Raw genomic sequence first — 12,256 nt, forward strand, 5'->3', positions numbered from 1 at the left:
GCCAGATCCTGGTGTGGAAGGGACTTCGACAAGCTTGAACCTGATTATTAATGAATTACAGTAGAATATTAGTGTCCATGCAAATGTAGCTAGTGAGGAGGATTCTGTTGACGGACACAAGCTTCCACGCTGCATGCTCTCATTTCCAGAATCAGTCATTTCAAGTCAAGTTTATTTGTATAGCGCTTTTAACAATAAACATTGTCGCAAAGCAGTTTTACAGAATTTCAACAACTTAAAACATGAGATAATTTTATTCCTAATCTATCCCCAATGAGCAAGCCTGTGGGGACGGTGGCAAGGAAAAACTCCCTCAGACGACATGAGGAAGAAACCTCGAGAGGAACCAGACTCAAAAAGGAACCCATCCTCATTTGAGCAACAACAGACAGCATGACTATAACATTAACAGTTTTAACATGAAGTCAGTTTCGTTGATGTTATAAACTGTTCATTGATGGAAACTTGAGTTTTCAGCTGAATCTATCTCAATATCTCTATATCTATCAGATTGAGTACATTTTAAGAATCAGTGCATTATTAAATAGTGTAATATGAAACATAGATTCATGATTTTGCACATTTATGACATTTAATTTTGTCATTAACTGTATAGCCTAAAAATCACTGAAGATGCAAATCTAATTTGTAGTGAAGTCCATCTTGAAGCTAAAGTGGTACGGCCATGTCACAAGATCTGACGGCCTCCCAAAGACCATCTTGCAAGGCATGATACAAAGAGGTAGAAGATGAGGCAGATAGAAGAAGAAATGGGTGGACAACATCACTGAATGGACCAAGAAAAGCTCTGCCAAGACCCAGGCATTGGCACATGACTGCCACAGATGGAGACAGCTGGTGTTTTCGTCAGCATAGCGCCCCCATGACCACCTAGGTTAAGGGACTAGTGATAGTGATGGTGATATTGTGTGCATCTTGAAGCATGCTTTGGTGCATAAATAAAGCATCCTAAAATTAATTTGTCCTGAAACATTTTTTTATTTTGACTATTTAAAAAGATGACTAATTGCATACTTTTTTTTAACTTACTAGCTGACTACTAAAACTTAGTAATGCATACACTACTAAAGCCCTACTAAAAAAAGAAAGTGATTTTTGAATTTTAATTGCTTCTTTAATATCGTAGCTCCAGTGCAAAACTAGTGAAATAAATATTAGACATCAAACACGTCTTGTGCTGACAAACTACATCTTTCCAAAAGTGTAGAAATTTCATTTTCCACTGAACTGCTCCTTAAATATAAGAGGGCGATTCGTCACATTAAGCGTCACATTCGTTTTGGGCGATTCGTCACATTAAGCGCTACTCTTTGTAAACTGCTGGGGCGTTTTCACTGAAACTCACCCAGAAGACTCTAAAGACATATTCCAACAATAATTGTTCACCAGATGGTGCCACCTACCATGGATGAGGCTACAGAGGGGTCACATGCAATTTCAAGAAAACCACTACTCCTCCTACAGGAGTGATCAGATTTTGATCAAACTCATATGGAATGTTCCACAGGTTGGTGTGTATAAAAGTTGTCAAGACTGTGGTGCCACCTGCCATATTTAACATTTTATGGGTGTTTGAAAATTTATAGGTGACTCGTCAAACCAAACACTACTGTTCGTAAACCGCAAGGATGTTTTCTCTGAAACTCACCCAGAAGACTCTAAAGACATATTCCAACAAGAATTGTTCACCAGGTGGCACCACCTGCCATGGATGCGGCTACACAGGGGTCATATGCAATTTCACAAAAATCACTACTCCTCCCACAGGATTGATCGGATTTTGATCAAACTCACATACAATGTTTCCTAGGTTGGTGCATAAAAGTTGTCAAGACAGTGATGCCACCTGTCATATTTACGATTATATGGCTGCTTGAAATTTTTGGGTGACTCATCATATTAAACGCAACTGTTCATAAACTGCTGGGACGTTTTCACTGAAACTCACCCAGAAGACTCTAAAGACATATTCCATCAAAAATTGTTCACCAGATGGTACCACCTACCATGGATGAGGCTACAGAGGGGTCACGTGCAATTTCAAGAAAACCGCTACTCCTTCTACAGGAGTGATAAGGTTTTGATCAAACTCATATGGAATGTTCCACAGGTTGGTGTGTATAAAAGTTGTCAAGACTGTGGTGCCACATTTAACATTTTATGGGTGTTTGAAAATTTATAGGTGACTCGTCAAACCAAACACTACTGTTCATAAACCGCTAGGATGTTTTCTCTGAAACTCACCCAGAAGATATTCCAACAATAATTTTCACCAGGTTGCACCACCTGTCATGGATGAGGCTACAGAGAGGTCACGTACAATTTCAAGAAAATCGCTACTGCGCCTACAGGATTGATCAGATTTCAAACTCACACACAATAACAACAGTGGCCACTATGAGCTACAGCCTCATTGAGGCTATATATATATATATATATATATATATACACAACCCCGATTCCAAAAAAGTTGGGACAAAATACAAATTGTAAATAAAAACGGAATGCAATAATTTACAAATCTCAAAAACTGATATTGTATTCACAATAGAACATAGACAACATATCAAATGTCGAAATTGAGACATTTTGAAATTTCATGCCAAATATTGGCTCATTTGAAATTTCATGACAGCAACACATCTCAAAAAAGTTGGGACAGGGGCAATAAGAGGCTGGAAAAGTTAAAGGTACAAAAAAGGAACAGCTGGAGGACCAAATTGCAACTCATTAGGTCAATTGGCAATAGGTCATTAACATGACTGGGTATAAAAAGAGCATCTTGGAGTGGCAGCGGCTCTCAGAAGTAAAGATGGGAAGAGGATCACCAGTCCCCCTAATTCTGCGCCGACAAATAGTGGAGCAATATCAGAAAGGAGTTCGACAGTGTAAAATTGCAAAGAGTTTGAACATATCATCATCTACAGTGCATAATATCATCAAAAGATTCAGAGAATCTGGAAGAATTTCTGTGCATAAGGGTCAAGGCTGGAAAACCATACTGGGCGCCCGTGATCTTCGGGCCCTTAGACGGCACTGCATCACATACAGGCATGCTTCTGTATTGGAAATCACAAAATGGGCTCAGGAATATTTCCAGAGAACATTATCTGTGAACACAATTCACCATGCCATCTGCCGTTGCCAGCTAAAACTCTATAGTTCAAAGAAGAAGCCGTATCTAAACATGATCCAGAAGCGCAGACGTCTTCTCTGGGCCAAGGCTCATTTAAAATGGACTGTGGCAAAGTGGAAAACTGTTCTGTGGACAGACGAATCAAAATTTGAAGTTCTTTATGGAAATCAGGGACGCCATGTCATTCAGACTAAAGAGGAGAAGGACAACCGCAAGTTGTTATCAGCGCTCAGTTCAGAAGCCTGCATCTCTGATGGTATGGGGTTGCATTAGTGCGTGTGGCATGGGCAGCTTACACATCTGGAAAGACACCATCAATGCTGAAAGGTATATCCAGGTTCTAGAGCAACATATGTTCCCATCCAGACAATGTCTCTTTCAGGGAAGACCTTGCATTTTCCAACATGACAATGCCAAACCACATACTGCATCAATTACAGCATCATGGCTGCGTAGAAGAAGGGTCCGAGTACTGAACTGGCCAGCCTGCAGTCCAGATCTTTCACCCATAGAAAACATTTGGCGCATCATAAAATGTAAGATATGACAAAAAAGACCTAAGACAGTTGAGCAACTAGAATCCTACATTAGACAAGAATGGGTTAACATTCCTATCCCTAAACTTGAGCAACTTGTCTCCTCAGTCCCCAGACGTTTACAGACTGTTGTAAAGAGAAAAGGGGATGTCTCACAGTGGTAAACATGGCCTTGTCCCAACTTTTTTGAGATGTGTTGTTGTCATGAAATTTAAAATCACCTAATTTTTTTCTTTAAATGATACATTTTCTCAGTTTAAACATTTGATATGTCATCTATGTTCTATTCTGAATAAAATATGGAATTTTGAAACTTCCACATTATTGCATTCCGTTTTTATTTACAATTTGTACTTTGTCCAGGTTTTTTTGGAATTGGGGTTTTTATATATATATATATATATATATATATATATATATATATATATATATATATATATATATATATAATTTATTTGTTTATTTTTTACACAATGAACAGATTTCTGATTTACTGCCCATCCCTGACTCATCCCTGATATGATGAAAACAATAACAAATATCCAATTAAACATATCAAAGCCAATTCAGTGAATGAAACATGAAACATATAAGGTCAAAAAAAGAGAAACAAGATGACTTTTCTTTTTTTTTTTTTACCATTTCAACATCTGACACAGGTCCAAAACTGGTGACAAATATATCAGTTTTGACTTCAGTGACAGAACCTACAGAGGCAACAAACAAGCAGTGGTTAAAGATTAATAATCCAGATCGTATCTAAAAACAAGGGTATGACTAATGCAGTGCAAATACTAGACGGAATTATTTAGGTCTCTTGGAAAGACTTCACTTGTTGTCTATAAAAAAATCATCTGTACTGGATACGTGGAACATATTTGAGCCTTTAATCTGGATAAAATAAAACATATTAAATAAATCAGTGTTAGATAGAAAATTATTAAACCGTTGAAAAAAAAATTAATTGATTTTGAGATGAAAACACAACATTGATTTCAAGGTTCTGCTTGGTCATGGATCACTAATGAATAAATAAATGAATGTATAATAAAGTTTAGAGAAAGCTCAGATACATTCAGCAAGAGCTAAACACTAAAATGTGTTGTTTTATTCCTGAAAAAAAATCACTTGAATAAAGAATTTCATACAAGCAAATGCAGACCTGCTGGCACTAATCATGAGTTAGAAGAGTTATAACTGAGAAATAATAAAAAATACAGAAACGTGCCTCCTGATCCAGGCCTCAGTCGGTTGTCGTAGCCCTCAAGAAGCTGGTCCAGAATCCGGCTGATGTTTTCTGGACTTATGTTCTCATTTTGGTTTCCCAGCACTATTACATTCCCAACACTGAGGAACAAAACAGTTTATACAGCTAATAGATCTATTAACATGATGTAAACATCTATACTCAGCGGCCACTTTAACCGGAACTTGTTCTTGATTCTAAGACTCCTGTTTTTGGCTGCAGGACTGGGAACCCAATGTGTTCTTCTGCTGTTCCATGCTGAGATGCTTTTCTGCTCACCACGGTTGTAAAGAGTTGCTATGAGTTACTATATCCTTCCTGGCCAAAAAGCTCGAACCAATCTTTCCATTTTCGTCTGACCTCTCTTATCAACAAGGTGTTTGTTTCCACCCACAGAACTGTCACTCACTCACTCACTCAGATCAGCGTTTTTTGTTTTTCCGCACCATTCTGTGTAAACTCTAGAGAAGAAGAAGAGAGGGTCCCATATACGATTCGTACATTGGGGGAGTGCCTGTTAGAGATCGCACTTGTCCTGGGCCATCGGCATAGTGAGGTAGGGTGGCCAGTTCCTTTCCTCGCCACCTTACTTCCCCCAGTGTTTCCACCAGGTCCCCATTCACTGCTGGGTGGACAGGGAGCGAGCCCCAGATCCCCGTCGAGCCGAGGCTCGAACCGGGGACCGTTTGCTTAGTGGTCAAGCGCTCTAACCACTTGGCCACTTCACCTCCAGAGAGTCCCATATACGTTTTCGTACATTGGGGGAGTGCCTGTTAGAGAGCGCACTTGTCCTGGGCCATCGGCATAGTGAGGTAGGGTGGCCAGTTCCTTTCCTCGCCGCCTTTACTTCCCCCGTGTTTCCACCAGGTCCCCATTCACTGCTGGGTGGACAGGGAGCGAGCCCCAGATCCCCGTCGAGCCGAGGCTCGAACCAGGGACCGTTCGCTTAGCAGTCAAGCGCTCTAACCACTTGGCCACCTGCGCTCCAAACTCTAGAGACTGTTGTGTGAAAGCCGCAGTAGATCAGCAGTTTCTGAAATACTCAAACCAGCAGCCTATCTGGCTCAAACCAACACCCACAGTGCCACAGTGAAAGAAAACCACACTTCGAGATCACAATTTTTCCCGTTCTGATGTTTGAACATTGTGAACATTAATTAGCTGAAGCTCTTGATTTGTATCTGTATGATTTTATGTATCGTGCTGCTGTCGAGGCATTGGCTGATTAGATACCTGCATCAAACAGCTGCAGGTGGATGTATGGGTGTTCCTAATAAAGTGGCCGGTGAGTGTATACTCAAATCTATACTGGATATGTGAAGTCAATTTTATTTTCAAATCAAAATGGTTTCAAAACATCTTCAGGAAGCTGTAAAAACATAAAAAAGAGAGTATAAATAAAGCACACAGAGAACCGTAAGAAAGAGTGTTCGATTATATGGTTGAACAACAATGAAATTGCAAAAGAGAAAAGTAAACGATCAAAAGCAATGCTTAATAAATTATGCAATAAAATGAAAACCAAAGAAAAAAGAAAAGAAAGTTGCTACACAGATCAGCCATAACATTAAAACCACTGACAGGTGAAGAAGTGAATAACATTATCTCATTACAGTGGCACCTGTCAAGGGGTGGGATATATTAGGCAACAAGAGAACGGTCAGTTCTTGAAGTTGATGTGTTGGAAGCAGGAAAAACAGGCAAGCGTAAGGATCTGAGCGACTTTGACAAAGGTCAAATTGTGATGGTGAGATGACTGGGTCTGAGCATCTCCAAAATGGCACGTCTTGTGGGGTGTTCCTGGTATGCAGGGGTTAGTACCGAACAAAAGTGGTCCAAGGCAGTGGATTAGACGTCAGTGGATTTCCATTCAGGGAACACTCTCTACATGTTTTAGCCTTGAATGTGGGGTGCCTCAGGGTTCCTATCTGGGGCCTCTTCTGTTCATTATCTACACGTCAAGGCTATTTGATGTTATAAAGAAACATCTCCCGGTAGTCCATTGCATTGCAATTTTTTTGATACTCAGATTTACCCAAGTTTTAAGCCAGATGGTGAGATAAATCAAGATGCTGCAATGAGGGAAACAGAAGTATGTATTGCAGCTATTCGGAGGTGGATGATTAGTGACAGGCTCTTATTAAATGATGAAAAAACTGAAGTGTTACTAATTGGGTCTAAGTACTAACTTATTAAGATAGATCGGAATTGGAGTTTGCACATCGGTGATAATAATATTAGTCCTGTTACCAGTGCTCGGAATTTAAGAAGAAGAAGCCTTTATTTTTGTCACATGTACACTCAAGGCGGCACGGTGGTGTAGTGGTTAGTGCTGTCGCCTCACAGCAAGAAGGTCCAGGTTCGAGCCCTGTGGCCGGCGAGGGCCTTTCTGTGCGGAGTTTGCATGTTCTCCCCGTGTCCGCGTGGGTTTCCTCTGGGTGCTCCGGTTTCCCCCACAATCCAAAGACATGCAGGTTAGGTTAACTGGTGACTCTAAATTGAGCGTAGGTGTGAATGTGAGTGTGAATGGTTGTCTGTGTCTATGTGTCAGCCCTGTGATGACCTGGCGACTTGTCCAGGGTGTACCCCGCCTTTCGCCCGTAGTCAGTTGGGATAGGCTCCAGCTTGCCTGCGACCCTATAGAAGGATAAAGCGGCTAGAGATGAGATGAGATGAGATGTACACTCAAGCACAGCAACATTCCTACTCTGCATTTAACCCATCTGAAGCAGTGAATACATGCCCACATGAGCACACACAAATACCCAGAGCAGGGGGCAGCTATACTACAGCACCCAGGGAACAAGTGAGGGTTAGTTGCCTTGCTCAAGGGCACTTCAGCCATTCCTGCTGGTACAGGGAATCAACCCGGTGACCTTTTAGTCCCAAAGCTGCTTCTCTAACCTTTAGGCCACGGCATCCCCCTTCTTCTTCTTTTTTTTATTTATTAAAGCCAGATGGTGAGATAAATCAAGATGCTGCAATGAGGGAAGCGGAAGGATGCAAGTTGATGTGTTATTTTTGCAAAATTTAGCCGGGCCTGGATGTTTTTCTTTGACCCTACCTCATAGTCCAGACATATGGAGAATACGGGAGATTGTTGTCACATGTAGTACACAACCAGTACTTGCCAGAAATTCCTGCAGCTCCTTCAGTGTTGCTGTGGCCTCTCAGCAGCCTCCCTGACCAGCTTTCGTCTGGTCTTTTTATCAATTTTGGAGGGATGTCCAGTTCTCGGTAATGTCACTGTTGTCCCATATTTTCTCCACTTCTTGATGACTGTCTTCACTGTGCTCCATGGTATATCTAATGCCATGGAAATGTTTTTGTACTCTTCTCCTGACTGATACCTTTCAACAATGAGATCCTTTTGATGCTTTGTAAGCTCTCTGTGAACGCTGGCTTTTGCTGGAGGATGCAACTGAGTAAATGTCTGAACTTTATTTGGGGTTAATCAGAGTCATTTTAATTGATGGCGGTGTGAACCCAAAAAGATTGAATGCAGTAACTAAATCAAAAGGTGCTTCAACAAAGTATTAGTTTAAGGGTGTGTACACTTATGCAACCAGCTTATTGTACATTTTTATTATTATTATTATCCAAAGATCCAAAGCACAACCAGTGAACTGGTGACAGGGTCATGGGTGTTGAAGGCAAGCCCATATGGTCCAGTCCCACAGAAGAGCTACTGTATCACAAACTGCTGAAGAAGTTAATGCTGACAGCTTTCTGTTTATCCAGCATTAACTTTTTCAGCAGTTTGTGGTCATAATGTTATGGCTGATCGATGTATAAATTATTTCAAATAAAGTTAAAAGAGTGGTAACAGCTAGTACAACCTATGTGCATTTAAAAATTAATTCAATTCAATTCTACTCACCTGGTTAAAAACAATAATCTTAATATTTTGTCCATTGTGTCCTGAAGTCGTTATGTGCTAACAGATGTTTCTATCAGTAACAACACAAAGTCCATGACTTGGGTTCGAGAGGCTGTTTCTTGTTGTGTGACTCTCAGGGTGTGTGTGTGAAATCTTTTGAGATCTTTAAAGAATAATCCAGTTAAAGGATTTAGGGAAATCCACCAGGGTGCATGTTTGGAAGAGAATGGGGTTAAAAATAAACCTGATTTAAATGTTTAAACTCGTTATGAAATATCAGCACGTCACAGTGCCAGTAACACTGATACGCATCAGAAAAAATACAGGACTTGAATTTTTATAAGTGTAAACATAATCTGATTGAATCAAGCAAACAGTCAATAAATCAATCAATATATTTATGCCTTTAGTTTAATGTGAGCTTTGTAAACACTCATGAAATGGGGTAATTTATTTCTTTGTTTATTTGTTTGTGTAATGATTTAGGTTTATGAACATCATTTTACATCATAAAAATGTAAATAACTAACAAATAAATAAATAGATTTATTTTAATTTGAACATCATCCTATCTCAGTAAAAAAAAATAAACAAACACTTTTTTGACACCACGTACGTCACCATGACATTTAAATATTTGATATGGAAATATTTAAATGTCAAAAAGTAATTGTAATAATAATGATTTCACTTTTTGACATCAATAAGATTATATATACACACACACACACATGTGTGTGTAATGGCGACTCCTCCATTGAGGAAAGGGAGGAAGATCCTCCCTTAAAATTTTAAAGAAAGAATTTCCAGGACACATTAGTTTAAAAAAACGCATATAATTAATAGACAAACGTTTAAAACATGTCAAAACAGTTGAAATAACTATATTTTATCAATTAAAAATGGAAGAAAAACTAGCCAAAATATCGTCCTCCCTAACCTCCTCATTGACATCCATTGTATGCGCTCAGAACATGGGCGATTCGCGGGCTCCTCTTTTAACATGGGAGTGAATGGGCGAAAGGGAGGCGATTCCTCCATTTGGGCGGGTCTATTTGCCTGTCATCAAGCAGCCAATCATCAGAGCTGCATTCGTCAGTGCGGCCAATCAGAATGAAGGGATGAGTTGGCGGGTTGAAATCATAGCATACTTACTGTCAGTGTCACTGCCGAGCTAGAGTAGTGTCGTTTTGAGTAGTGCGGACAGCGGAGAATTTGACTAATTGTTGGCTATTGCTTTGTTGTAGTTTATCAACTTAATAAAACGCGATGGAGGAACGTGACATTGTGTACACAATGTTAAACACGCCATTTCAAACACTGGGTTATGAGGAGAAGGTTAGAATCAAAACCGAAGGGAGACCAGTTCCCCAACTTAACATTCAGAAACCGAATGGTAAGCTAAGTGTGTTTAACACCAACACCTCATGGTATCGGAGATACCCATGGCTAACAGGCAGTGTCACAACCAAACGGCTGTATTGCTGGCCTTGCCTGTTGATGGGTAGCAAATCCCAAACATGGTCTGTGCAGGGATTTAATGACATTAAAAATTTGGACAGGGCCACCAAGCGCCACGACCAGACCAAGGAACACGTTGGTGCAGCTATTCGCCTGAAATTGCTAGGCAGTGTGCCAGTTGACCAGCTAGTGGACGAGGGTGTGCGGATACAAGTGGCACAGCACAATGCTAAAGTGCGTCGCAACAGAGATACACTGAGGTGTCTGATTGATGCTGTGGCGTATTTGGGCATGCAGGAGCTGGCATTTAGGGGGCGGGATGAAGGGCCAAATTCAGACAACAAGGGAAACTATAGGGAGCTGACGGAACTGATTGCACGGTATGACAATTTGCTGGCAGAGCAGTTGCAGTCTTCTGGTGTTTTTAGTGGCATGTCCTGTGGCATCCAGAACGACTTGATCTGTGCAATCGGCACGTCAATCAGCCACGAAATATCGAAAGAATTAAACGTGACTCCGTTTTTTTCATGGCAGATTGACGAAACCACTGATATAAGCTGTCATTCCCAGCTCTCAATTATCGCGAGGTTCGTGGACAGTCAGGGCATTATTCAGGAACGTTTTCTGGGCTTTTTCGATGTGTCTAGTGGGAGGGATGCGCAGTCATTGTTTCAGTTTGTGCAGTCCGAGATGTCCCCTTACAACTTCGCTGAGAAGTTGGTTGCACAAACTTACGATGGTGCTGCGGTGATGGCCTCGGCTCTCAATGGACTGCAGGCTAAAGTGAGAGAGGTTGCTCCAGCCGCTACTTTTGTTCACTGTCACGCCCACCGCCTGAATCTCATCCTTAGTCAAGGTGTCAAGGCCATACGCAAAGCGCAAGTCTTTTTTGCAAACCTGGGTGGGTTCATGTCATTCTTTTCCAAATCAAGTAAGAGGGTGGCACTACTTGAGGAATCTGATTGCGCGAGAATGCCAAAGACCGCTCCAACACGTTGGAATTTCTCATCCAGGGTCGTGAATACCGTCGCAGGTAACCATGAAAAATTGCTTAACACGTTTACCCGCGTTCTAGAACATCCTTCTATGGATGATGAAACAACTCGATTGGCGGATGGCCTGAAGGCAAAATTGGAAGACTTTGAGTTCATGTTCTTGCTTTTTACTTTTGAGGAGCTGTTTGCACAGACCGACGTTTTATTTAACATACTGCAACAGAAAGTCATGGATGTTGCCTTCTGCAAACAGCGCATAGAAAACTTTATGCAGTTGCTTAATGAGCTGAAGTCAGACAGGGCTTTTGAGAAAACATACAGCAAAGCTGCCAGTCTCACAGAAGACCCCGAATTTGGTCACAGGACAAAGAGAAGGCAGGGTGAGCAAGACCATCGCCAGGTCTATAAAACTCTCTATGACTCAGTGCATGACAGCATCAAGGCCCAACTCGCACAGCGCTTCCAGCAGCTTGGCCGTTTGCATTTCATGGAGCTGTTAGACTTTGACAAATTTGAATCATTTAAAGCAGAATTCCCTTCTCGTGCATTGTCCAACTTGTCAGAGACATATGGGAATTTCTTTGATGAGGCCAAACTGAAGGTGGAACTGCAGCATTTCTACAATGATGCAGAGATCCACTCTTCCCGAAAACTGTGTGAGGCTATCAGCTTCATGAAGTCAAACGGGCTTGATGAGGCAATGTCTCAGGTGTATAGACTCATGTGTCTGATTGCCACCATTGGTGCCACCTCAGCAGGAGTTGAGAGGAGCTTCTCATGTCTGAAGCACATAAAAAGCTTCACCAGAAACACAATGGGACAAGAGAGGTTGAAAAGTTTAGCAGTCATGTCAATTGAAAGGAGGATGCTTAAATCTCTTCAACAAGATCCCCAGTGGTATGAGCAAGTCATTGACAAATTTGCCACCCAGACATCCAGGAGACTTGACTACTTTTTTAAATGAATTACTGTTTAAAATTT

The 12,256-nt window shown here is 41.0% G+C and overlaps 1 protein-coding gene across 1 annotated transcript in view; it reads right to left on the reverse strand.

The window, feature by feature from the left end:
• Positions 1–5,682, reverse strand: part of gabra6a (gamma-aminobutyric acid type A receptor subunit alpha6a) — a 59,517-nt gene extending 53,835 nt beyond the window's left edge. The window contains exons 1-3 of the mRNA XM_060903995.1: positions 5,651–5,682; positions 4,922–5,040; positions 4,333–4,400 (exon numbers count right to left, since the gene is read on the reverse strand). Of these exons, the coding sequence (XP_060759978.1) occupies positions 4,333–4,400; positions 4,922–5,040; positions 5,651–5,682 (219 nt within the window). The remainder of the gene's footprint in view (positions 1–4,332; positions 4,401–4,921; positions 5,041–5,650) is intronic.
• Positions 5,683–12,256: the final 6,574 nt, after the last annotated feature.

Source organism: Neoarius graeffei, chromosome 2 (genome assembly GCF_027579695.1).
Source record: "Neoarius graeffei isolate fNeoGra1 chromosome 2, fNeoGra1.pri, whole genome shotgun sequence".
NCBI classification, from domain to species: domain Eukaryota; kingdom Metazoa; phylum Chordata; class Actinopteri; order Siluriformes; family Ariidae; genus Neoarius; species Neoarius graeffei.